Source organism: Vidua chalybeata, chromosome 1 (genome assembly GCF_026979565.1).
Source record: "Vidua chalybeata isolate OUT-0048 chromosome 1, bVidCha1 merged haplotype, whole genome shotgun sequence".
In the NCBI taxonomy this organism is placed as follows: Eukaryota; Metazoa; Chordata; class Aves; order Passeriformes; family Viduidae; genus Vidua; species Vidua chalybeata.
Window position 1 is genome coordinate 113,036,930 of NC_071530.1, and position 27,414 is coordinate 113,064,343.

General features: G+C 38.4%; 1 protein-coding gene across 4 annotated transcripts in view; it reads right to left on the reverse strand.

Moving 5' to 3' along the window:
* Nucleotides 1–19,767: 19,767 nt before the first annotated feature.
* ST18 (ST18 C2H2C-type zinc finger transcription factor) overlaps nucleotides 19,768–27,414 on the reverse strand; it is a 50,931-nt gene continuing 43,284 nt past the window's right edge. For all 4 annotated transcript variants that reach the window (XM_053943762.1, XM_053943788.1, XM_053943771.1 and 1 more), the window contains 4 exons: nucleotides 27,022–27,110; nucleotides 25,434–25,537; nucleotides 23,105–23,248; nucleotides 19,768–22,291 (listed from right to left, as the gene is read on the reverse strand). In XM_053943762.1, coding sequence (XP_053799737.1) covers nucleotides 22,151–22,291; nucleotides 23,105–23,248; nucleotides 25,434–25,537; nucleotides 27,022–27,110 — 478 coding nt within the window. In that variant the 3' untranslated portion in view covers nucleotides 19,768–22,150. The remainder of the gene's footprint in view (nucleotides 22,292–23,104; nucleotides 23,249–25,433; nucleotides 25,538–27,021; nucleotides 27,111–27,414) is intronic.

Here is a 27,414-nt window from a genome sequence, read left to right on the forward strand (position 1 = left end):
TAAAAAAAATGTGGATGTCCTTATAGCAGAACAACTCTGTGTCTATTTAGTATACTAAAGCAAGTAAATTCAGAATAAAGCTTGGACAGCAAAATGGCGATCATGCTTTATGTTTCAGATTTTATGTCAGATGGGTAATCCTTATATTTTCTCTACTTATGGCATTCTGTGGCCCATCATTATCCTAAGGACAATTAGGAGTCTTTACTACCAGCCTGCCTGAGGAAACAATAGTGTTCCTAGATCTGGTGCTTTAAACTTTATTGCTTCATTTCCTTCAAAGTAATTATTTGTGCATGTAAATTACCTACTCTGAAAAGGATTTATGTAATGCATTACAGTATGTGATGTAATCTGATGAGATTTGTAAAAATTCCTTAAAATTTAGTTCTGAAGTTTTATTAGGATACTGTGGTCAACTGTTATCTTTAATAATTTTTTGACATTTCATGGAATATGCTACAACTACAAGACTAATAAAACACTAGTCTATGACTTGATTTTAGACATTTTTCCTTACACTCATGTTGGGAGGGACCTAAAAGATCATCTAGTTTCAATCCCCTGCTATGGACAGGGACACCATTCACTAGACCAGGGACTACTGTCAGTTTGAATCCAGTACCCCATATCCCGTCACCATATGCTCTTGTAAACAGTCTCTCTCCATCTTTCTTGCAGGCTCCCTTCAGACACTGGAAGGCCACAATTAGGTCTCTCTGAAGCCTTGTCTTCTCCAGGTCAAATAATCCAAATTCTCTCAGCATTTCCTCATAGGAGAGGTTCTCCATCCCTCTAATCATCTTGGTGGCCTCCTCTGAACTTGCTTCAGCAGGTCCTTCCTGTGCTGGGGACCCCAGAGCTGGATGCAGCACTGCAGATGGGGTCTCAGCAGCGCTTAGTTTTGTGTTTAACTCAGAATAAATTGAGTAGTATAAAAGTATTTTCCTGTGGATTTTTTCAAGAACAAGTGGTATTTCAGTCTATTTTTATCACCGTCATTTTTTTTTTTAACTTCATGGAGTGTAGGTTTTAAAAATATTAGCTGTTTGTATCCAAGCACACCTGCACAGAAGCACAAGTCATGATGTGGGTAATACTCCCAGATTAGGATAATTCCTTCATATCTGTTGGATGGGCTTTTTATAGATCCTACACTACAACCTGAAATTTGCAGGATGCACATGATTGCGCTTTCCACTTAAAACAGGGGCACTCTCATGGTTGCCTTGTTTTCATTCTGTAAGCTTATATTTATCATCAGAAAAAGAATCACAGAAAATTTTCAAAAGGAACAAGATGATGAGAGCCAGAAGCTTGGGGGTGTTTGTGGCTTTTGAAGTTTGAAGGAAGGGCTACTTATATTGTCAGGTGATTTAAGTTTTTTTTTCAGATAATGAACAAAAAATTCTGATGTTTTTTGAAAGTGGGAATGTTGCATAGAGGCTCATATGTGTCTTTTGTTGCATTTCAGTCCTGTACTAGTACTCATTTTCTCCAGAACAGATTGTATGTAATTAGTTGAAATAAATACCTGCTATGGAGTTTAGGACATCCTCCAGAAAGACTTGGCAAGAATGAAGGCTTCCCAAATCCCAAATTGAGACTTAAAATAGTCCTCCCTAATCATGGGGATATTTATATTTGACAGCTCAATGACATGGAAGTTTTCAAGGCCTATGCATCTAGTCCACTTTTCTAGAAGTAAATTAAGTTTGTCTCCACTTCATCCTGTTTTTGCTAGCCTGATTGGGTTTCTCATAAAGTCTAACAATGTGGGATGTACAAAAAAAGCTGTAATCACTTTATGTAGCAAGTGGATGTGGTAAATGCTGTGCCAAAGCTCAGAGTATCTCTGTAAGTACACACCTTCTTTGAAGAGAACAATTCCCTCCCATGGTATTACAAAGAAGAAAGTTTTTTTTCCTCCAGTTCTGCTACAGTCAGCAGGTGTAGATCAAAGTGGTTGAAATGATCAAGATACATTGGATTCATAAGTACAAGAATTTCCTCTCTGCTGGTTATACTTTCCTTTCAATTACAGCCGAAACCACAAGAAAGAGTATTAACCATGGGTTTTTTTTTCAGTGTTGGGGATGTACACTATTTAAATCCCTAAACCTATTTACCTAGTATATAAGGTTGACTGTTTGCTGACATTAGGAAAGAAATGGGAATCCATTTGTTAGTAAGGGTTTTTTATACATATCCTGGCTTCATAAATTCTTGACTGTCAATCACCCATTGTCTTGGTTGAACCATGGAAATGGTTCAAACCATTTCTTAAGGCTCACCACAACAGGAATTGTTTTCATTTTTGTTCTGCTAATGGAACCTGGTTTGGAAAAACTCAATGGTTTGATTCATTGAAGGAGCCTTAGCTTCAAATGAAAAATATTAAACAATTTATTTCCCACTGGGGAAAAATGTGGGTTGGATAAGAAAAAGGCAGCAAAAGAAAGAAATGGAGATAGATATAGAATCACAACTCAGTCCAGAGCGTGAGAGCCTAAAACACTGCAGGAGTAATCCAGGTAATGAACCAACAGTCTGAGAAACCCACAGGGAGTTTCCAAAACATTTTGTCTTTGGAGAAGATAAAAATAATTTCCATAAGAATTATATTCATGGGCTTACAACCAACACAGAGATCATATACTATGTTTTTAGCCAACTGTTTCTCCACTGTGGCTGAATAGAAGTTGTTAAAGCCCTTCTCTTAGATAAAGGACATTGTTCTGCAGCTCATACAGCAGAAATATCCTTGTTTCAAGTCCTGTTGTCACCACCCTAAAAAGTATTGCTCTCTATCTTTGATACACAGCAGTGTTTCCAGATGATAACACCACTACAATGTTTGGTTTGTTCCTAGTTGAGCTTGACAAATAATTTATGACACTTCTCAAAATAACAGAATTTTTCTGTCTTAATAAATTTCCTACAACAGCTTCTGTGAGTTTTATTCATACTATTTTTTGTAAATATTCCTTAGAATATGGGGAGCAGAAGAACCAAAACACTCATTATTTGCAATTCACTTTATGAGTGGCATTTGTTTTTAGGTTCATGGATATTCAGCACTGTGGTTATCAAAACTCATTGTGTCAACAAATTTTTGCTTTCAGTGCTTAAATCTCAGGAAAACATCACAATCTAAGGATTATAAAATCATGGTTAAACAGTTGCATTATTACCAGTGAAAACAAAGTACAGCATTTGGTATAACTAGGTTGTCAAGTGGTTAATCCATTATTCTTGGGAATTCTGTGAGTTACTATGATTTAAAAAAAAAAATATGGAAGCATGAAAAATAGCATGTAGTGTAGCCAGAACTTGAAAACTAAACTGGCAGGCCAGATGAAACTGGTGTTAAAGCAAAACAATGAGCATTGAAATATTTGAATCCTTCTCTTAAAGAGGTGGTTGGAAACCATGAGAAAAAGAGATTGCAAAAATCTCAATCCACACCCTTTTTCTGGTCAATGTGTAAGACCAAGCAGGAATTCTTTGAGGCTGAAAAAACTGGAATTTCTCCATGTCCAGCCCCACCTCTGGACTGACAAATCTGACTCTGAACTTCCTTGGTGAGGGTCCCCTTGCAGCTCTTCACAGTGGCAAGGTCCTTCAGAGTTTCTTTGGACCATGACACTCCTAACAACCCCCAGCCATCAAGTTTCTGCATTCAGCAAAATCCAGATGGATTCAGAGTTGAGGGTATGAGATAATTAACCTTGAAATCTGTTTCCATCCTCTTATTCTGAAGTCCCATATTCACAACTGTCAGAAAGCACAGGTAGAAATACTGCTTAAAACATGAGCAAATACTTTCTACTGCTTAATACAACCAAGGTCATTCACTCTGGAGTACCTGCTGTAGCTGTGGAAAGATGTGTTGCCTAAGGGTTTGAACTGAAGGAGAAAGAGTTTACAAAACTCAGTTATACTGATATTAATAGAATACAGCCAGATGGTGCAGTCATCAATAATCTAAAAATATCCCTGGTGCATAGTCAAAAGCAAAGTAGCATGAAAATTAAAGTTAAAAAAATGCACTCACCAATAATGTCCTAAAAACCCTTTAATCACACCCTATGTTTGCTGAAAGGTCAATGCATAGAGACAGTGAAAGTCTTTGGCTGTGAGAAGTCATTGAAAGAGAATCTTACCCATTACCTACTTGGCTGATTTTAATGTTGTGCTCTTAAGCAAGTGAGTTAGAATAAATACGTTAAACAGTGGCTTTAAATGACACCAAATTTTTGTTAAAAAACATGCACTCATCCTTCTGTATACCTGGCCCACTAATGAGTCAAAATTAATGTGACAAGCCTGATTCATCACTCCTGTGTGGGTTTTGATATTGTTTCTAAACCCTTCTGGAGAAAGGACAAAAATTCACCATTCTGGTACGGTCCTGTTTGTGCAACTATTGACAACTGTCTTGAGTGGTAATCAAAAGAATTCTCATCAAAATCAAAATACATGTATTTATGTTTATATGTAAAGCTATGAGTACAATAACTAATATATATATATATATATATATTTGATAGTTGCTGAGTTATTTTTATTTTATATATATATACATGTATTTGTGAGCAGTGATCCACCCTGCCATCTGCATAGAAATAGTTCTAGACCTCAGCTGCTACATTTTTGCATTACTGTGAACCTCTGCATCTAAGACTGTGGTTGATCACTGAATTAAAGAAAGCAAAACAAGCACTAAGCAATAACACAATGTTTATTTCAATGTTTATCGAAATACTAATAAATTTTTTAACATGTTTATAGAAATTTATGAGGAAGTAGTCCACATTTAAGTCTTAGTAATTAGTTACTGCAAGCTTTAAATTCAATAATATTAACTAAGGGGAAAAAAATTACACACATGCATTTTTTAAAACCCTTACCTGGGATGATCTAGAGTTTTGATTTTCTCTAGGCTCAGGGGAGGAAACACCACCAAAAATAAATAAATTTTCATTCTGCTAATCCCCAAAGAAAAAGGCTGATAGAGTGCATTTTTATTTTGTGCACATAAGCTATTTCTCAGTAACTCAAATCTTTTTATAGTACATGTCAAAAGGCAAGTAGGATGGGTTTTATTGGTGTTTTTCTTTGCCCCACAGGTATTCCCTAGCAATGGATTTGGAAGCCTTTGTTCTATGCAAAGTCAAAAATCTCCTGCACGCCTTCAGAGATCTACATCCACAGGCTCTGTAAAAGAAAGAGTACATGGAATTTCTCAGGGCATGTCAGCTTTTATGAAACTGAGCATTTCTTCAGTAACAAGAGAAGCAAATGGAAAAAGACGTGGCAGGAGATTATACTTGTCAACTGGAAGAAATAGCACAACTGCCTACCACAAAGCCACCTCAGCCCCACGACTGCCTGTATTGCTCAAAGAGATAACTCAAACCAACAGTGCTTGAAATGGTGATGTACAGGAAAGACTTGATAAATCTTCATAACAAGGGAAAATCTAAAGATTTTTCCTTGGTTTGGGGGATTTTTTTTTCTTTGTTTGTTTTTTGGGTTTTTTTTTTTTTTAATTTGTTTGGTTTTGTTTTTGTCTTGGCTCCCTTTCTCCCTCATCTTCTGTTCTGACAGCTTTCTCACAGATTTCCTTTTCCAAAGCAGCTCTGGGCTGGATTGCTGAGACCACATGGACTTGCTCTCTCAGTGGTGGCTTTTCTAAAGTATGGAAAAAAGTTATTTTAGGGGAGCAGACACCATGAAAATTGGAAGTGAGATGGAGGTTGGGATGTAAAGTTTGGGGTGTGCTAGAAATGGCACTACATGTAGAATACTCCCATTCATGACCATAAGAAATGCCCAAATTATTAAAGAAAAAAAAAAAAAAAAACATTTTTAAAATGCATGAGAGCTGCTGAGAAGAAAAGCATTTGAAAGAAATGAGTAGGTAATACAAGGCTACTTTTGCTCAAGAGAGCAGGCAACTAAGACAAGGCGTTCTGTTCCACCTCATATCTCAGTACAGGTGCATATTATAGAAATGCAGCAACATCAGAAGCATGTATTAGAATGAGATTTGTGCTGATTTTGCATTGGTGAATTTAACCCAGATTTATACAGTTCTATCCAAATCTTCAACAGTTGCTTCTTTGAATGGTACTTATTTCATTTCCTCAAAATTATTCACTCCTTGAACCATTTCAGAGTAGAAAGGAACAACACTAAATCATACTGAAAGACTAGCAACAACTGAAATGAAACATATAATTTTTATAAGCCTTTATTTATTTTTTAATGCAAAAATAAGACTAGAGGTGTTGTGACTATTCTTACAGTACAACACTTCAGCAGCTATAAAACCTGAGACTACTTTTTGGCGTCACCCAAAAGAACAATTCAAAGGGTCAAAATATCCTTATTACCAGAATCCTGTAATCAAAGACTCACAGAGCCCATGAGAGATACTCAGAAAACATTTGGATTTATATGTTAAAACATATAAAAGGAATACATTACAATTTTGGGGTTTTTTTTTTTAAGCAAATGAAAACCAATTTGTTTCAAAGCAATTCACTGAAAAAGCCTGAACACCAATATGATGTTGGGCCTGTTTTATGCTTCCCTTTTTCTCAGAGAGCTGGTGATACCCTTATTTCTATGAATCATTTTTTATTCATTCTCACTTCAGGGATGATTTCTGAAGTTATCAGTGGTACTTGTGAAGGAAAATCACTTTTGAGCATCCAACTTTTAAGGATAAATTTTTCAAAGGAACATAAGTGACTTAGGATCCTACACTAATTTTCAAAAGTGATTTAAGTCCCCCTAGCCTAGTTTCCTGACAGCCAGAAATATTTAGGATTTGAAGGGATTTATTTAGATGGTTTTTAGCATTGTTTGGCAGAGATGCACAACACAACTCCTCGACCGCTCACAGCTTGGAATTTCAGCACCAACTTGAGTGTCTGTTTGCAGCTTGGGATCCTACATGGGAATTGCTAAGCTTGTAAGAAGGGGATTTTCAGCTTTTTAAGGCAAACAGCTGAGCGAGGAAGCTGCCTGAATTAGCCAATAGTGCAAGGCTGAAGAATGGGGCTTATGTGTCTGAGCAACTGATGTGATGCCAGTTTAGAGGTGGCTTCCCTCACTCAGGATCCTTGGCTGGGAGCTCTGCTGGACGTGGGCACCGCAGCCAAGTCAACTACTTAAGCAGCCTGTGCCCTAGTTGTCAAAACCTCTGCTTGTCTTGATGGCTGTCTCTACTCACTTATTCTATTATTCTCATTATCCCTCAGCTGTCAGGTAGGCTGGAGTTGAGCTTTTCTTCCATCTAGAGGTGTCCCTGTATTTGTTTTTCTGCCATGGTGCTGGGACACAGCCAGCCTCAGGCATGCTGAGGACACTGCTGGGTGGGTAAGCCAGTAATAGAAGGATATTGTTTCGATAAAAGCATATATATGTTTAGATATCCAGGCTAAAACCCTGGTGTCAGGGCTTGCAGGATCTTTGCTTGAGGCAGGGCTCAGAGGAGCTCATTACTGTGGTGCTGAAGTTGAGATTGGGCTGATTTGAATGTGCTGGATAGCAGCAAGTGAGAAGTTATCATTACTGATTTGCACTGATGGATTCACCATGATTGGGTTTTAAAATGCTCAGTGAAGCCTCTTCAGGTGCATAGTTTGATTGTATGACCTGGCTCAAAGGAAGTTGGTTTTGGAAATGGAATTTATCATCATAACCTATTTATGCTGGGATCCCTCAAGATGATCAGTATCACAGTATCACACAGCGTAAGTAACTAAATATTTAGGTATCTAAGTATTTGTGTGAATCTGAATCTTACTTGCTTTAAAAATCATAGATGCCTATCAGCATCCTCTAATACCTAAATGTCTTTACAAACATAACACATAACTTCCCTGAAACTCTGGGTTTTTTTTTAATTGGAAGTTGTTCTGAGCATCTGAATTGCAGTTCACAGATTTGAACATTAAATTATTATAAACATATTTAAAAAAACCTCTAAAAATAGTTTCTTATAAGATAACTGTTAAGCTATTAACTATTGAGGCAGCTGCACTTTCTATTTCAAACTTCTTTATAATGGAACATGGCTTTATTATTTCACAGTTTGTTTTGAAGTCCTGCCACCTATTGGTTTATCAGAGCACTGATCGGGGCAGCTGGATGTCTCCCTGTGAAACTACAAAGGAAAATGGATCTTACAGCGTCAAACCCCTAAGCAATCTAACAAGTGAGCAGAAGTAATTTAGCCCCTTTGCAATTGCCAGATAATTTGGTACTGCTATATTTGCACCCCATATGGACAAGGCAATTGCTAAACCTTAGTTTCTCTCCTTTTGAATTTAGAAAAAAAAAATCCTCTTCAAAGATAAAAACACTGAAGCCCTGGAATCTTATTCAAAGGATTTGCAGACTACACTAGAAAAATGTACATATGTTCATTGATGCAAAATAGTTTTTAAATATACAGATATGCATGCACTACATTTACTTGTTTTGAGCCAAATTGTGCATAAATAACTTCTCTCATAACTGCAAACAGATCAATCACTTTGCCTGTATTTGCAAATGTCTTCTTCTCTACCACTAATACACTGCACTGGGAGAATTTTAGAATCATCTTGTAGCTTATGTTAGTGTTATCCTGGTACCACATTACTTTCAAGGTCCTTACTACAACACTAAAAGCTGGTAATAATACGAGTATATGAGCAGTGAAAGCAGAGTACAGACAGAAGTTAAGAGTTACATGAACAGTGCAGGACAAAAGTCTAAAGAGTAAGTATCACCTATATGGGAGCAGAAGTAAAAACTGGGTGAAAAAATGTATTTCTAGACCTGGAACTGAGATATTTGAAATTTTGCTATGAAAGTGAGGATTTTCCAAGACATAGCTGAACCTGCTTTTAACTTTTCTTAATGCTTTGTTCAGGAGATGTTTCACTTTTGGACAGTGACCTTTGTCACCTTCTCTGCCTGATTTCTGCCTGGTATCCCTCAGGGCAAAACAAAACAAATAATCACCTGAGGAAAAGAGACTTGCAGCTACTGAGGGCTAGTCAGTCAACCAGCCCTCTGTTTTCCCTGCTGATTCCAAAGCAGAGTAGGCAAAGTAGCATTGTACAGAAGAAGCAATGATCAACTTGTCACAGCTGCAACATAGACTGTATAGAATAAGGCATCATTCTTAACAAAGCTTGCCCTGACAGCTCAATCAATTTGTGTTATGCTTATTCATGCAAAAGGGTCTGCATGAAGAAGACAAAATATTTTAAGAAAAGAGCTTAAAAAAATATATCACCCACAAGAAACTTCCAATTAGTTAACGGTTCTTTAAATATTGGGGAAACTGCTTAATTCAGAAGCTTTGCTGTCTTCTGTTCATTATTTTGTGTACCCAAAAGAATTCACTAAAGTGCACTCCACATGATGACAGTGTGACAAGGGCCAATTTGTGAATAACTTGTCAACAGCTTGAATGAAACTCTAGAAATCCATAACAGGTGCTCGATAGCTATAATCGAGTGACAGATGGATTAGATACATGAAACCACAACAAACTGACTGAATGGGAGAGGGAGAGAGAACAAGGGTGAGAGTGGGGGAGGTTCATTAACTATAGAAGAGAGCAAAAATACATGAATTATTAAAGAAGCAGCATGAGCCAATTTGTGTGAATGCTTCCTGCTCATCTTCAGCAGCCCTGGGAAGAGGAGCTGCAATGCCAGCTACTACACACAGCAGCACTGGTCTAATATCTTGACTCTAGGCAGGGGTGTACCAGAGCTTGGCACTGGCCTTGATTACAGAAATCACTGTTACATTTCAGTATGCACACAAGAGCTGATTCAGCAGTGTACTTGAGCACAGGCCTTGCTCTGAGCATGTGAATAGCACCATTAAGGTCAGCAGAACAACTGTGTTAACTCACATGATCACGTTTAAGCGTCTTGGTGAATTTTTGTTCTCTGTTGAGGGATGCAAAACACAAGAGGATGAACCCCAGCTAGTATAAATTGTTACAATCCCCCTGGGGACTGCTGAGACAAGAGTGTTGAGTACCACTCAGGGGCACAGGCAGTGATGGACCAACATTTCTCTGCAGGCTTGAAGTGAGGGGGTTGCCATCGGGGCCAGACCTGGGCCCTGCAGGTTTGTTCCTGTGCCAGCAAACCCAGAGGGCCTCTCCGCATAGCCAGAGGCTGCCTGCACCCACCCCATTGGCTTTCCCTGGTAGGGGACCCACAACACCATCAGTGCTGGAGGTCCCATGTTTTAAGCACACACAGCCATTGATAGGCACCCACTGACCACACACAGCTTTGTTCCAGGTATGTCAAAATATTGTATTTAATCTCAGCAGAGACACATTCTACTTAGTTAGTGCCCAGCCTTTGTCTTCTACCTGGCCCTTACTGCAGGCAGGAGGGGGGCTCCTGTTACCACTCCTCATCTCTCTTCCTCTCCAGTGGCTTTTCCCTTAAATTTTTTACTTTAAAATAAATCTTCCATTTCCTTATTTTCCTCCTGTGCACTCTGCTTAGTGCCACAATCCCAAATTTGCAGCTATTCTATCCAAACAATGTTTTTTTCACAGATACCTATTAAGGGAACAACCAAAACCTTGACAGCTGGTTTGCTTTTATAGAGTGACGTATCTTTTTTGTTCTGTCACATATCTTGCTGTGCCTAATATCTTCCCTCAGAGAAAAAATTATGACATTTTGGAACCTATTCAGATGACAAACAAAATACAATTCATAACATTTCAGGTGAAAAAACAAGACTTGCTTTTGTAAAAAAATAATAAAAAAAAAAAGTAGAAACTTGATTTTTCTTCTCCATAAATGTAATGTAAACACACAGATTAAACTACTGCTTAGGAAAGGAATTTGCTGTGCAGTCATTATCCTACCAGAAACCCCTGTGATAATAAAATGCAGCCATTCTGCAGTAAGTGTTGGACCCCTGACACCATTTAATTTTCTTGCACTTTGGCATAATACTTATGTTTATGATATATTCAGTCCTGCCATCATCCAGGATGCTCTGTTTACCAAGGTGAGACTGTTCTCTCTGGCTGTGTGAGTAGTGATTCCCAAAATGCCACACCAGCACACTCAAACTCCCATGTGAGCCTTGGATCAGTGAATTCAATGTGTCAGAATTAACCCAAGGAAGGCACTGTTTCATACTTGAATGCCTTTCAGCTCCTAGCAAGGAAAAAGAAAGTTGAGTTTCTAGATCCAGAATGTAGGGAAAAGGCAGTCCTGCACACAAGGATCATGCATTAATGAAATTCCATTTTGTTTCGTTTAAGCTCTACTTTATAGTGTTTCAGCAGCACATAGCTGCTTGCCTTGAAAGATTGCCTGAGAAAAAGATTTCACTGTTTGTTTGTTTTTTTTTCTTCTAGAAGAAATGCAGTAATGTTCATGTAAAGATATGACTAAGGGGATGAAAGAGCATAAGATAGGAGATGAAGAGATCGTGAGCTCTGATATAGATATTCAGCTGTCACCACTACCGTGGTGGTCAGTAATGATAATATAATAGATAACACCACTGCTTAGGACAGAGCAGGCAGGCACATGTAGCAAGCAATAAAAAGCATATTAAAGGAAATTGCAGCTCCATAGACAATAAATTGTGTTTCAGTATCTGGAAGAGTTTGTGTGCTTGGGTAGTTCTTACCCATTGTTTCTACAGAAACAAAACTAAGATCAGAGAAAGTTTCCTGTTTAGTAAGTGAATTTCCTCATTCCTCATTCAGATCTAACTAAATGTTCCTGTCTTTTGGCTGAGAAATCTATTTTATGTATATTAGCCTTGGATCTAGCAGTATTTCTCTGTTCCAAAGTTTAAAAACCCAATCTGATTGCATGCTCTTATGTCTATGCCTCCTTTGTAATGCACACTGTAATTATCACCATGCAGAGAATTTTGCCTGTCTACTCCACAGCTGTTTGTGGGTGAAACAGCAACTCTATGTGAGCAAGTACACAGATGTTCAGCTATTGAATCACTTCTTCGCAATCCAGACCTGACAATAATTAGGATGTCAGTGATCTCCAAGCACCTGACCAGTGTTGGCTTTCTTATTTTGAGAAATCAAATTAAACTTTGGCCTGGTGGATTTTAGGGTACTGAAGCAAAAAGTGATGGTTTAGACTGGGAGAAACTGGCAATTGCACCGCGGATCTACAAGGAGATGTTTATTTTGAACCTCTCTACTTTGCCTAACCCTTTTGAGGAATATCTGTAACATAAAGAAGGCAATCAGCTTCTTTCACTGGAATGAACAAGGATACTAGACAATGGTTTGGGTTTGGTTTGGGATTTTTTGCACCTATTAAGCCAGCTACAAAACTGTCTGAACTCCTCAAGACGGTATGAATAGCTGTACCACTGATTTACACTTAGGATCTCATTGAGAGCGTTCTAGAGGCCACTGCAGGTCTTTCTCAGGTCTACAGCTAACAGACAGATGAAAGGAATGTTATTAGCCCCCCATTTCACAGATGGAAGGTGAGAAAGAAGCAGTAGCAGCTTCTTCACAGTTGTGGATTCATACACTTGTGTAACCAAATGGCAGACAAATGCCTGTGCACACCTTTCACTCCTCCATGAATAGGAGTGAGAATTTGCACATGTGCCATTTGCATGTGGTCAGCTGTTTGAAGTGTAAATGGTGTTAAACCATACAGATTTGGTTTTCAAACTCATTCAATTAAAACACTTTGCCAAGACTTGCAGGTTATAAGTGTTAGAGCCAGGAACAGCTGCAAGGAGAGTACTTTTCCCCTTGCATTGTGAGAACAGCTGTTGAAAGAGGTGTTCTCCTGACTGAATAATGTAAACAGAAACTAGAACAATCTAAAATGTTTCACATTACAACTTTTCCAAAATCCAGTCATCTAGATGATTCGTCTGCTAGTAGCCCATATGAAAATTAAGAACTTCAGAAAGCCATTACTTTAGCTTAAATAACTTTTTCCTTTAGCTGATCGGACCTGAGGACATCAGTTTCTTCACAGGTTGATTTGGCTTAGCACTTCAGCTTGAGCCATTAGAGAAAAGGAATAAAAATGTCACAAAAAAAGTTTCCCACGTAACTCACCATCTTCCCAGCCAACTCGTGTATGTTATTTCTATGTCAAAGTAAAGGAGGCATAAGAGCACAGTTTTTACCCAAACACTTTTCCTATTCTGTCTTCTGGACAGAAAAATAAAACAAAACCAAAGAAAACTCCCAACACAACAAAGCAATATAAAACCTTCCATTAAAACACTCATTCTTTATTATCAGCCTGTATAAATGATGTAGGGTGAATCCCTATGTAAGGACTGGGTCTAGGTTCTGAATTTTCAAAAGTTGTCTTAAAAGACCACAAAGCCAGCCATAATCAACATGACCAGACCTCCTTATATTTAAACCTGAAGTTAAGAGTTGCTCTTAAGCCAAAAATCCATGTGTATATTGTAACTTCCAGGTAAATTTGAGACCTGGAATAGTAATACTTGTTTGGATCCTAGATTTCAGTGTTAGAGCTATTCCTGTGTTACTGAGGTACATGCCAGGGAGTGCATGAGACTGTATTAGGAGATGTGTTGAACAGGCTTCATGCTGATTTTCAGCTCTTCTGCATCTTTCTGGGATATCTTGACTTACTGACTGGCTTTGTGATTGCATATCACTCTGAAAAGGACAAGAAGTCTAAAGGATGAAAGACCTCAATCAGATTTCAAAGATGTGTATTCATACCACAGGGGAAAGAGAGAGAGTATTAAAATTTTGGAATCTGAATGCTTGTGCCCTCAGGCCAATGCTGTACATTCAGCAGCAGGCTGTCATACCCTAATTGCTAGTACCCCTTTGTGAATCAACATCTCTGAGAAGCCAATTCTACACGAGGCTTCTTTAATATACATCTTCTCATTTGCCCCACGTATATTTCAGTTTGCCATCTGATAATTGGAATTGTGTGGGTAGCAGCCGGTACCATCTGGCTTGTTAATAAGTAGAGGATAAAAATGTCTAATGCCTTGCTCTACATAAATACAAGAATTACCCTACAAATAAACAGCTCCCTAAAACCTCAAATGATGAGAACAAAAGAAAATAGTGTGGTCCTAGCTCATTAAAAAAACACTGAGGAGAGAATGAGGGAACAGTGGGAAAGCCTCATCACTTCCCATCTGAAGTTTTAGTGTAACTAAAACATATGGGGAAAATAATGCAAAATTAAAAGTGATAATGCACTTTTCACACCAAAACATATTGGACCACTATACAAATGATGCAATTAAAACTGCTGCCTTCAGGAGCCAAAACCTAAGCTGAATAAGTACGGTACAATTAAAGTTTTTGATTTAAAACCAGTGAAAGATTTATCATAATGAAGCTCAGAATACAGATAATATGACTTGGGGGCATCAAAGCTGAGCTATAGAAAGCCACATGTCCTACAACATGGAGTTAGAATTGGAAGACTGACATCAGCAGATTTTAGGGCACAGAAAGGCTTACAAGTTCATTTGCACGTGAATGGCCAAGACCATGCAAAATCTTGCATGTAAACAGTGCAGTATTGTAATCACTACTTTAATTAACAGGAAGGCAGTGCAAAGCTGTCTGCATTGGGGAAATAAACTCTGATCCTGTGGGCTGGATGCAAAAGCCACGCTGTTGTATTTGGAACCTGCTGGAACTTGTACAGCGCCTTATCTGGAGGGCTTCACGCGCATCACGACAATGTCCTCTAATCTGGCAATAAAAAGGGCATCATGAGTGGTGGCAGCCGGGCCAGCCAGCCAGGACTACAGTCACGCTATGCTCCCAAGATGGTGAAAGGAGATTTAAGCCTCTTGCAGAAAAAAAACCAGCAAGGATTGCCTCCAGCTTGGCTTGGGTATGGAGGGGGGAAAAGGGAGGAAACACAGCTGAACAGTGGCTACTTGGTTGGGGCTGGCAGTATGTGGGAAAGTGCCAGCAGGCAGAGGGGAAAAGGCACACAGCCAGCACCTTGGTTCCTCCTAACCACCAGCCACCTGCACCAAACCCCAGCCTGCAAAAGCAGATGTGCTGGCCATTGGAGTTTTACTCCTCTGGGGTTTTCCCCAGCAAGGCTTAGCCTGCCCTGCTGATGTTGGGTAATACCTTCATTCTTCCAGATATAATCTCATCCTAGGGTGAACCAGAGCCCAGAGGTTGCATGTGCTTACCCAGGAAGGAGGTTTAGTAACACTACTGATGATCCCATAGAAAGCTGGAGAGGGTATTTAGTGTGACAAAAGAGGTAGAGACCCACATTTGGAAAACAGGCCTGTTCTGCACTGGGTGGAGCTGATGTAGTGTGGCTCCCACAGGACTCCCGTGGTTTTCTACCCTGTGCCCCAACTCTGTAGCTGCCACTATAAACACAGGCCTATAGTCACCGCTTTTCTACCTTCATTCTTGCTGTAATATTTACACTCACACATGAGACTTGTTCTGTTTACATCCTTTGGTGCTGCACCAAGCACACAAGCACAGTTCTCTGGCCAGCTTTGCACTGACTCTTGCTGCTACTCTGAGTTGTACGTCATGCTGATCTGGAGCTGGCCCTTGCCAAACAGAAGCTCTAACAGCTGAACCTCCCTCCTCTTCCCTCTTCCCATGAATCATAATTTTGCTCTCATAGCAATCAGCTGATTTTTCACAAAATCTGTAGGAGCTCCATTATCCCAATAAAAATACTTCTGCTTTTATAGCCTTTGCTTCTGTTGTTTTGAAATTTAGCTTCTGCATTTTGAAAATTCAGTTTGAGACTGGCCAGCAGCACTAACTGGATATCTTCCAGTTATCTTTCCTCCAAGGGAAACCATGTAAGGAGCAGGACAATAAAATGAAGACTGTAATGTCTTATAAAGAAAAAAAAAAAAAAAAAGGCATGGGGGGGGGGGTGTTATGTGCCCTTACACATCTGCTCTGGCTCTTTCTTCCTCACTGTACACATATCTGTATCTCATGCCCCTGTGTAAGACTGGCATTGCTCATTCCCAATGCACTTTGGAGTGATTTTCATTTCCCAGATGTGGAAACAGAGCTAGAATCAAGTACCTTGCTCAGGGTTACCTAGAAACATGAGAAGGGCCTCAGTCTGGGGTTTCTGAGGTGCCATTTTGTCTCCTGACAGCTGGAAAACGCAAGGATGTCCCCTCACAGTCCTCAGCACTGGTGTTTCATATGTGGTACCTCTTCCACACGTCTGTGCAGAGCTCAGCTCAGCAGTCTGTGGAGATGGCACTGCACTTCCACTGAAGGAATTCAATTTACACCCATTCTCCTGGTAAGTTTTTATGAGCTTTTTAAAACCTTCATTCCTTCCCTAAAATCTTTTTGAGCATACATCAGAATTAAGGACACCAACTCCCAATTCTAGGCACTTCCCTTCCAAAGGAACTAAGCTCATCCTGCATCTAAAAGATCAGATCAGTTTCATCCCAATAATTATGAAATCAGTATAGAACCTGAATCCTAATTCAGATTTTTTAAATTGTTTTCAAAGTAAGCAGAGGGTGCACGTAAGATGCTACATGTTACTGTAATCAGGGAATATTGCTAGCCAGATAGCTTCAACCCTAGCCCCAGCTTCAGGGAAATGTTTGGACAGACAATATCATCAGTTAAAGAAAGAATGAGATTAATTCCTGTGTTTTTTTGTTTTTTTCTTTTCTGCCAAAAGAAAAGAAAAAGTTAAAAAAATAAAAAAGGTCCTCAAAAACAGTAAACGAGGAGTTTGCTAGGGTTTAGAACCAAGCTTGGGGAAACAAAAGTGATGTTTTCTTCAATACTTGGGATGGGTACAAGTACCCACCTGGAAGTTTATAATGTATTGTTTGTGCAAACAAATGTTAACGATATAGATATAGATATAGATATAGATATAGATGATATAGATATAGATATAGATATAGATATAGATATAGATATACATATACATATACATATACATATACATATACATATACATATATATATATGTATATAAAATGCTATGAAATAATATGAAAAATTAGTAGCTAGTAATTTGGATTGGCCAGAGAAAATAATTTGGAAAACAACCCTGCTTGGCAAAATCATCTGTGCATTTAGCTTCTAAAAATTAGGTTACTCCAAGGGATGTGAAGCAGGGCACCAAAAGCTGGAGCTGGGCACCAAAAGCTGGTTGGAAAAAATCTTGTGCAGTAACAGTTTCAGGAGCAGACAGCAGCAACCTAAATAGTAATTGCTATCACATAACTGAAAAGTCCTGAGATTTACTTAGACAATGTCCCTGGGAACATTTGTTAAGAATGAAATGCAGTTGAAGCAATTTGTACCATGAAGTCAGACAGGAAATCAGACTAATCCCCGATGCAATTATGTGTAAGCTTGGCTGTCTAAGACTTACTAGAGCAAAAGAGACAGAAGAAAACCAAGCCAGAATGAGATATTGAAAGGTACTGAAAGTAGGTCGCTGTCCTACATTACACAAAAGCTAAATGGAGCTCTATCATCCCACAGTATCCTGAGCAAGTTGAACAAAGGACTTTGTCTGGTATAGATCTCCTGGCAGCATCCAAGTTACACGGCTGCATAAATCATAAAAAAAGTTTAGGCGTAGCAGAATTTCCAAGACAGGTAGAATGTATTGCACTGAATGAACACAGGAGGAATCCAAACGCCCAAAGGGGCATTGAGTAGAAAAGCCATGACACAGTTAGATATATACACTAAGTCAGGAAGATAGAAGAGATACTTAATTAGTAAATAGAGATAAAATTGCAGTAGAAAACAAAATCTGTTTTCTACAGAATCTATTTTCTACATCATAGATGCAAAATTCTTCATCATGGTTAGTTAAGAGAGAAAATAGGCATTCTGAGCTGTCAGGACAGCAGATGTTGACTGTTCTTGCTCCCCTTCATTCTCTTTAATATTTAAAGCTTCAATTCAAGTTAATTCAAAAATTGGAATTTATGCATTTTTACTGAATTAAGTACTTTTCCCTGTTATATAGGCACAGTTATAGAACAGTTGTTAAAAATTGAAACTTAAAAGATGAAAATGGTTTGAAAGGTTGTTCAAGCACAATGGGTTTTGTTGTTTTGGGATATCTCCAACTCCTCAGCTTATTTTAGTTTAATAATGAATATAGGTTAAATGGTTTGTTGTTTTTTTTTTTTTTTTAATGGAAAAAGGCCGTAATTTCAGCACCAAAACATTATCAGAGCAAGTTGTTTAAAGATGAATGTAGATTGTCTCTTGATAATAATAATTTAATCACTTAACTGTGGATATCATATTCCTATCCAAAACCACTAGGAAAAGTGTTTTTCTGCTCACAATCCTTGTCTTAGATTGCTGGAAATATTTGAGATTAGAGCATAGTTTTCTTAGGTGTATGCAGAGCCCAACATACACATATCACTGCCTTTCCCAAATCTTATAAACAGCAGATAATCATATTTATTATGGAACTTTGAAAATGACAGAAGAGTTGTCTGTCTGACAATAAGGCTCTCTAAATTTGTGATTTGAATTTAAGCAGCCAGACAAAATGAAAATGTTGGCCTCAGTCTTTGTCTGTTTAGCATTAAGGCACATTGCTAAGACAGACCTGTTTCTGCTTCATCTGTGATGTGTGAGAAGAGATTGTCCCAGTAGTGTCTCATGATATGAAGATCCACAGCACAAGTTTAATAGTAAATTTTAAGAACCCTTAAAAATACTATTTTATATTAATCGTCGTATTACATAGATAACTAATAACTGGCTTAATAAAAAGCTCCAGTTCATGGTGCCCTTGTATAAATGTCCTAGAAGAAAGCAAACTCCAAACTCCACTGGAGCAGAGCTTCCTAGGACAGATCTGTCTTCATTCCAGCCCTTTGTGACTCTACAGCTTCAAACCTGGCAAGATTTGTGAGCATCCCAGATTCATGTGATACAAATTTTTAAATTCCCTTCTAGCTAAATGCAGGACATGTAATTTTTTTATGTGTCAGTCCATTTTGGTTTATCTAAATATGTCAATTCAAGCAAATAATTATCAGCTGCTTTATGGCATTTAAATTTGACTTACTTTCCAAATGAACATTATTCTCTATCTGTGGAAAGTTGGAATCTGCAACAAGAAATGCTCCTGAAGCCATTAGCACACATTCTACATAAAACTGTTTCCTGTTTTCGCTACAACGAGCACTGAAAAAAGAAAGTCCATTAGATGGAAATATTGTCTTTCTAAAACCAGCAGATTTTTATTTCTGCAATGTCTAAGCACTGTAATTCTCAGCAGAAAATTACGTTGGAACAGTGGGCGGTTCTGAATTGCTGGAAAGTTTACAATGGCTTTTATGCTTAAACATCATTTAGCAGCTGTTAAAGGTCAGCACAAATCCTGTACTTTATCAGTATAAATGAAGTCTACAACTGCCAAGAAAAGAATGCATTAAATAATGCAGTGAGTATCATTTTGAATTTCTTTTCCCTTCAGAAGTGAAAAGGACCTCTTAAGCGGTTCTATTTTTCTCTTCCTTATTTCAAATTGACAAAAGTAAAACACTAATTAAATTATTTATATCAGAAATGTACTTAAGAGGATGACACATTTTGTACACAAAGCCAGTGAAACATCTGACACATTGTATAGTGCCAGGTGCAGTTAAGAAAGTGTAATATAAGTTGGCATCCAGAGGTTAAAAAACCCAACAAACTTGCTGCAATATTTCATTATCAATTTTATTTCCTACCATACACCAAATGTACAGCACAGAACACAATTTTGTTGTTTTGATGTAAGAAATATTAATTGTATGAAGAAACAGTATACAAACTACTCCAAATTAAAAAATGCATACATCATTGCTCTTTACAAAAGGTCTAATTTACAGTATAGCTCATCAATGCATTTAAACACAAAAAAAAAAAAAGAAAAACAGAAAGAAAAAAAACAGTGCACATTACAAAACACATCAAGTACAAGGGAGGCAAATAAATACAAACATACTTCACAGAACATTCTGAGCAAACAACCAAACACAGATAAATTAACCTGAAGCCATAGTAAATCATAATAATAAATACATAGGTCAGTAAGAGATTTTTTTTACTTAAATAAAATATATAACAAATTTCTTAAAATATTTAGTAAATTAAACTTTAGTCTTTGTAATGAGTGAACTCATTTTGTATGCATTTAACAAGTATAACAAATGTTTGCTTTTTGAGTTTTTAGCAAGAACAATAATAGCAAATTTTTGTTTGGTGTTCTCCTATTTATATTAGACAGCACATATGGTAGCTTTTGAAAAATCAATTTAAAAATAAACACAGCTCCTAAGAACACACATTTTCCCCTGTCTAAACTAAGATCGGAGAGTTGAATCAACCCCCCAACAAAAAGCAAGCCCCACCTAATGCAGAACAGTGACCACAGTGCATGAGAGTTGAATCACTTCTGAATAGTACTTTTGTGCAGGAACAGTAATAATATAATTGTATATGTCAAGCCTGTGAATGCCATCATATTCAATCTAAATATAAATGCGGCTAATAAAAATAAACACTTTCATTATAGCACGGAAAAATTAAACACACGCTAGATCCATGTATACATTTACACTGAGGCACATATGCACATGAGGTGTGTGTGCATACAAAAAAGGCAGTTTAGCTGGTTGTTTATACCTTTTTCTTAAAAAAAATAAATATAAAAAAAACTTCTGAAACAATGCTTAATTACTTACAATCCCTGAAATAGACATTGCCTCTGTTATAGCAACCGCTAGTTTCTGACGGATTCAGAAGTTCCACACCCAGGCTAACCAGATACCGAGGCGCACGCCCGCACCTCTGCGCAAGTGCTCGTCTGTCCACACCTCCACCCGTCTGTCTGCTCTGTAGCACTTGGGACCCTACCAGAAGACTGGTGACAAATTCAGTATCAGCCTAGTCTTAGTGAAGAAGGATGGGAGAAACCAGTCACGGTGTTGCTACCGGTCATTCAAAGGGACAAGCGACCACCGTGGTGCCAGAGGGGTGTTGTTGCCCTCCAGACCGCTGCCTTCTCAGCTGCCATTACCTTCAAACCAGTATTAAATGCCATTTCAGGGGAGATGTGTTCAACTCATTATGTACAAAGCCTTTAGCTTGGGATGTGTTTGCGATTTTTAAATCCAAATCCATTGCAATACTGGTCACTTGCTTAAAATCTCAACATCTCATACTAAAAAAGTACCAGTACCTACCTAATTACCCTTCTTGTTTAGAAATAATTGTCATTTCCCTCCATGAGCTAACTCTGAACAAAAGCTGCAGTGGTAAAATAAATCTGAAGTTCTCTTGAAACATTTTAAATAATCATTCTCATAGGCTAAATCACACAGCCAAGTCAAGTGCTTTGCTGATTGCTATATTTCATTATTGCTAACATATTCTTTAACACACTGTTTTCCAGCATACTGTGCTTTTACGAGCCCAAGTTCCCCACTAGTGGGCACCATTTATCTTCTCATTTCATGCATCTTCACATCTCATGTTACTGCAAACCCATTTCTGATACAAAGCCATTATAAAAAAGCAGGATGTGAGGAAAATAAAACTAGAACCACGGTTCAGTCATTTGTTACTTTCATAGGTTTTTTTTTTTTCTTCCTGTACAAACCCAGCAAGTTATTTAATTTACAGTATAGCTTTCAGTCTATTTAAAATCCCATTGGAAAATAAATTAATAAACACATTTGTAAAAATATGGCAGGCCGCAAAAATGCTGTTAAAAGATAAAAAAACCAACTCTTTGATTAGAAATAAATAAAAAATATAAAAAATAGTCGCACACACTTTTTACATTCACTTTACAAAAACTGAGTGCAAAAGAAGAAAAAAAAAGAAATTGTACTGAAATAAATACAATATACTAACAGAGTGCATTGCTGTTAATACAAATAGTCTGTTGTGGTTTTATTCTTTTTTTTTATGTCAGCTGGGAAAAAATTAGTGCAATGTTGCAATTGTAAATGCAGCATGGCAACCTACACCCCTTAGCAGTACATGAACTCCTAACAGATCCATCTGGAGTTTACTGCTGTTAAGTAATTTCTGTTGCCCAGCAGCTTTCACATCCTACACATGGATGCCCTTCACTGCCTGTTTGATACTTTCCAGCAGAGCTTTGCATTCGGGGGAATAGTCCCGTTCCAGATTGCTGTACATGTCTGTGAGTGTATTTACATATGCTTCGAAATTCTGCTCACTGATTGGCCCCTAAATGGAGACAAAACAGATTATAATTGTAGGAGGTAAAATTAAGGCTGAAAAAACCCAAACACCCAACCCCAAAGCATGTCAAAGGAGTGATATGGCAAATGGGGAGAAGTCATAAGCAGGGCAGCCATCCAAATTAATGGAAGGGTTGTGGAAATTAAAGGAGTTGCATGTCCTGGGGAATCCACACTCTCTCCAAGCAAGAAAAAGAGCTGGAGATATTATGGTTAGTGTAACCTTTTTTTTTTTTTTTTTTTTTTTTTTTTTGTGGCCAATTTGTCTCTGGGATTATGACTGACATTCTCCCTAACTGTCCTTTCTTAATCTTCCAGTGGCATTCTTGACATTTGGAAAGGGGACTGGAAACAGGAGTACCTCTGTGGATTTGGCCTTTCTTTGAAAGTAAGAAGTGAAATTCTTGAGAAGATGGAGCTTGGTTGTCTCCAGAAAAATCATCTGTATGAAACAGGTTATAGTTTTGATCTGGGAGCTGAGTAAATAAGGATTCTCATCGGAGTGAAGTTTTCACTCTTTGTGCAGGGTGGGTGTTCAGACAGGGAGGTCTGAGGGAAAAGCCTGCCTTGCACGGTGTGGTCCAGGGCAGAGATACCAGGGCTGGTATTCCTGAAAGTAACTGCACCTACTACCATGCAGACGTCATGATCCTGCATCTCTGCAAAGCAAATCAGCCTAAAAATGCTCTCTGCTAATGCAGCTCCAGTGCTCCTGCTAGTCCCTGAGCTTGCTCATCTGCTTCGAGTGCTGGCAAGACTGTCTCAAAAGAAGGTGTTAACTTGCTGGCTGTGGGCTTACCATCTGTGGCAGCTGAATGTCAGCGAGACTGGAGATAAGGGCTTGGCTTAAGCCAGCTAACTCCTTCAACAGGCTCTCGTTGTTCTGCTCTATGAGTTTGTTCTCCTCTTCTATTGTTTTCAAATTGCTCTCCATAGATGTGATCTAAAAGAGACAGGCAGGCACAAACACAGACAGACAAACCCTTGGCAGCATTGTTACTGAAGTTTGAACCCAAAATATCAGGTGGGTGATTGCAAGAGAGGCCATGATGAATCTGAAACTCAGCTATGCTTTTGTAGGAGAGACATAACTTCTCCACAGGTCATTCAGAGCAAAGAACAGGTTGTATTTGCTCTGAAATGACGGACTTTGCTGCTGGTTCATGGAGAAACCTTGTGGCAGCAAGGCACTAGAGAATGCCTCAGAGTGGGAGGAGGGAATTGAGATTGGAGAGGAGGGTCAGTGTGGAGCTGGGATGGAGTGTGGCCTCAGGGCTGGCAGAGGGAAGGAGAAAGGAGGTTGATGTTTACATTGCTATCCTGCTCTTACAGCATCCCTGCTGCTCAGCCACAATAGCAAGGGCACGGGTATAAGCTGTTGTGCTACTTTCCTGCCCTGCTCCTGGGTGAGCTCTGGGCTGGCTGGGATTAGAAACAGGCCTGGTGCTGGGAACAATGAGAAAAAAATAGAGTGGAAAGGAAACTGAGAGGCTGAGCACGTATCACAAAGATGATCTCTGACCAACAGAATGGAAAGGAGAGTATTGGAAAGAGCAGGAAAAAGCAGCCAAGACAGAAAAAAGTGGTATCTTTTTAAAGTGAGAGCTTTGGGATATACTCAGATCTGAAAGCTTAGATGTCAAAAGCAGTGCTGAAAAAACAAAACCAGCAATGGCAGGGTCTGGTTCCCTCCTGCCCTGCTCCTTGTCTCGGGAGCAGACAGCTCAGCAGGTCAGAACCAAGGGCTACCATCTCTGTGCCCTGCCACAGCTCCACAAGGCACTGACCAGTGCAGTCCTATCCACAGTTGTCATACCCTCCCTTCCATATTAGTATGCACCTCTTTGCACTACTCAATTGCCTCCTGCTTGTGGCCACTTTACTTCCTTTGCTCACACACAGTAGCACTGCAAAACTCCCCAGTCTGAGAAACCTCTTTTTGTGTGCCTGTCATCCACTACAACCCCTCCTCTGGAGGGTGTTTGTAGCAGTCTGGCACCTGGCTGGGATAGAGTAAAAGGAGGTAGGAGATTTATGGTTTCTCCTGTAGTTCAGTTCAGGCTTTGCTGGTCAAGGTGCTTTCACCAGGGAGAAAGTCCAGGGAGAAGAAATCTAACTGCATAAACTGGGCAATCTCCGTGAAAATAGCACAGTGACCACCAGAGAGAACCAAGTGTCCTGAGACAGTGAGCACAGCCTCCCTGCAGTGCAGTTTGGGCTGGATATCCCCACAGCTGCTGTAGTGTGAAGCCAGATTGTTTAGATCCAGCACAGGTGGCACAGGCTTCTACCTTGTTTAGACTGTACATGCAGTGGTTATTGCAAAAACAACATGAGTCAACACTGCTCATCCCAATGTGGTACAAATACAGGCATGGTATGGTTACACTCAGTTTGGTTTAGATCAGCATGGGTTTATAGTTCACAGATTTAATTTTATTTCCTTCTTATTCTGAAAATTCTGAAGGTTGTGCCCATGCTTTTACCCAGTCTGCCCAGGTTAAATTCCAGGGGCGTATGGGAGTCCAAAGGGATGAAGCTATACAGCTCACTCCATAGAACCACTATCAGCATAGTAAAGCCAACTTAATCTCTCCAGTATACAAAATAATGAAAGAAAATTACTCTTTTCCATAACTCCCATTAAAACAGTTTGCTACACAAACTAGCAAAAGTTATACATTTTTTACCAGCTGTTGCCTGGAGGCAAAATTCAAACTATTTGAATAATTGACAGTGGGTGAGCTAAACTAGGAAAATTTTCTTAGGTACACATAAGAACTTATTAAAGTCAGCTCTCATTAAGACTTGGAGAGGGTTTGTAAGAGGAATTATTATCCCTAAAAACTCAAGTCATAGGACTTCCATGGTTTGGTAAGCAGATGTTTGGTCAACAAAGGAAAACAAATGTTTTGTTTAGTAAGTATGTTTCATGTCTGCTTGCTAAGATTAGCTACAACCTTCCCTGAATTTCTCATTCACCAGATCTTTGAGACAATATCTGCTGCTCATTTACAGAAAACAACAAAAAACAACATCTTGGAAAAAGGAGTGCAGAGGAGACTAGCTATTTTTAAACATTTTAAACATTTACATAGCATTTAAAAGATTTCACATTTATGGCATACCTGAGTTTGAAGTTTCATCATGTCAGCTTCAATTTTAAGATTGGATTCATTCAGTTCTTTTATTTCCTCATCCAAGTGTCTTATTTCTTCATCACTCTCAATACCTGTAAATAGTTGAAAATAACAATATCAGATTTAAAATGTCCACATGTAAATGGATGTAAGTAGTAATGTAATGAGTAACAAGCTTATTTACCTGTTATTAACCATAGGAAAATAAGCTTTTTAACAAATTATTGATCCTTAACTTGCCCTTTATTTTGATTTTACTGTCAAAATTCTTTCCTACCCGTTAAACATCTATATGAGCTGAAACATAGATGGGGCTATCTTAGTCCTAATTTTTTCAAAATTTCTTTTTTTTTTTTTTTCATTGCGTCATGCAACTACAAGCTGGAGGGTACAGAAAGGAAAAAAATTCCCAGAAAGATAAAAGTTTATCATAAAACGTGAGGAGATTTTTATGGTGCTTGGGTGTGGGGTTTTTGTTTGTTTCTTTGGTTGGTTGGTTGGTTTGGTTTGGTTTTAAAAAGAATACAACAGCAACCCTTCTTTTTTCAGGAAACACACCAGGGCAACATCTTCACTAGTATTATAATAATTCACTCATCTGTACCCATTTCTGATCTTGCAAGAATCTCTGTGAGGTCAAGTTCCTGTGCAGAGTAACTTCAGTAAGCACAGCCTTAGTTATATCTGATAAAGAGGGAAGTTTAAATAAGAGAAAAGGGTGACATTTTCAGAAAGCCAGCAAGTATTACAGGGAAAAAAAAAAAAAAAAGGAAGCCAGTCTTTTTCATCCCAACAAGTTAGATAGCAAAGACAAAAAACTTCAGTTATTTATTGAAAGCCTTGTCCTGAAAAACACTGAGCTGTAGCAGCTGCTGGCAAGTACATGTGCCTGTTTCTGCTTAGTATCACTCTGAGCCCAACTCTGCTTGGAGATTTGTGCCATTGCTGTTACTGCTTTAAAGCCTAGAATTGAGTCTACTGGGGAGCTAGCATGAGAAATCTGTAAGCAGTAATGCAACCGTTTTCCTCAGCAGTTGAGGCTAAAGACTAAATTTCCTGAATCCTGGCTCAATGCCCAACTTGCTAAAGCACATTGTATAAGAAGGGAGACTCCTACACATTTCCCCCTGCAACTCTTTGGTAATTATTGCTTTGCACTTAGGTTAGCTAAATTGCACACACACTGCATAGATGCTAAACCACGTAGGAATGAAATTAGAGAGATGAGTCAATTTCTGCCCACAATATTTCTCCCTTCTTACCTTATTCATCAGATAGCTAAGTCCTCCTGATCTGTAACTAATTGTTTATTAATAAAAATGATACTGAGAGAATACTTAAATAAAAAAATAATGCTCTTGAACAAGAGCATATCCTCAATGTTCAGTTATCAAGATGTAAATGAGAATAATTTTATAATCTCTCATGCAAATATTATTGTTAGTAGAGATTTTTTATTGCTAGAGACAAAGTAGTGAGAATTAATGCCAGAATGGCATAAAGGGGCACAAGTATAAATGGGAGTCAGGGCCCTTCTATCTAAATAAATGTCATCATTTTTTACAGATCTCCTTACCGCCACTTGCTTTAAGCTTGATAGTCATTAATTCTTCTGAAATTTTGCCCTTTTTTATGGTTTGTGCATTCAGAGGACAACCAGACAGGCTGAAACAGATAGGAAAAAAAAAACATTAGCACCCACTTGAAAATGGCAACAATCCTTTCAGGCAATATTATCATGCACTTGGATAGACCTCTGTACCTAAGGTCACATCAGTATCTCCATTATAGCACGGCTTCGGGGAATGACATAACTCATAAAGAGTAATTTAGCTGTATATTCCAGCTTGAAAATTGGCACAGAAATCTCAATCTATGAGTAAACAACTCTTAAGCATATTTCAAAATAATCAAAATTGCAGTAGCAACTATTGTTAAGCTATATGAAGATGCATTTACGGAATTCTTT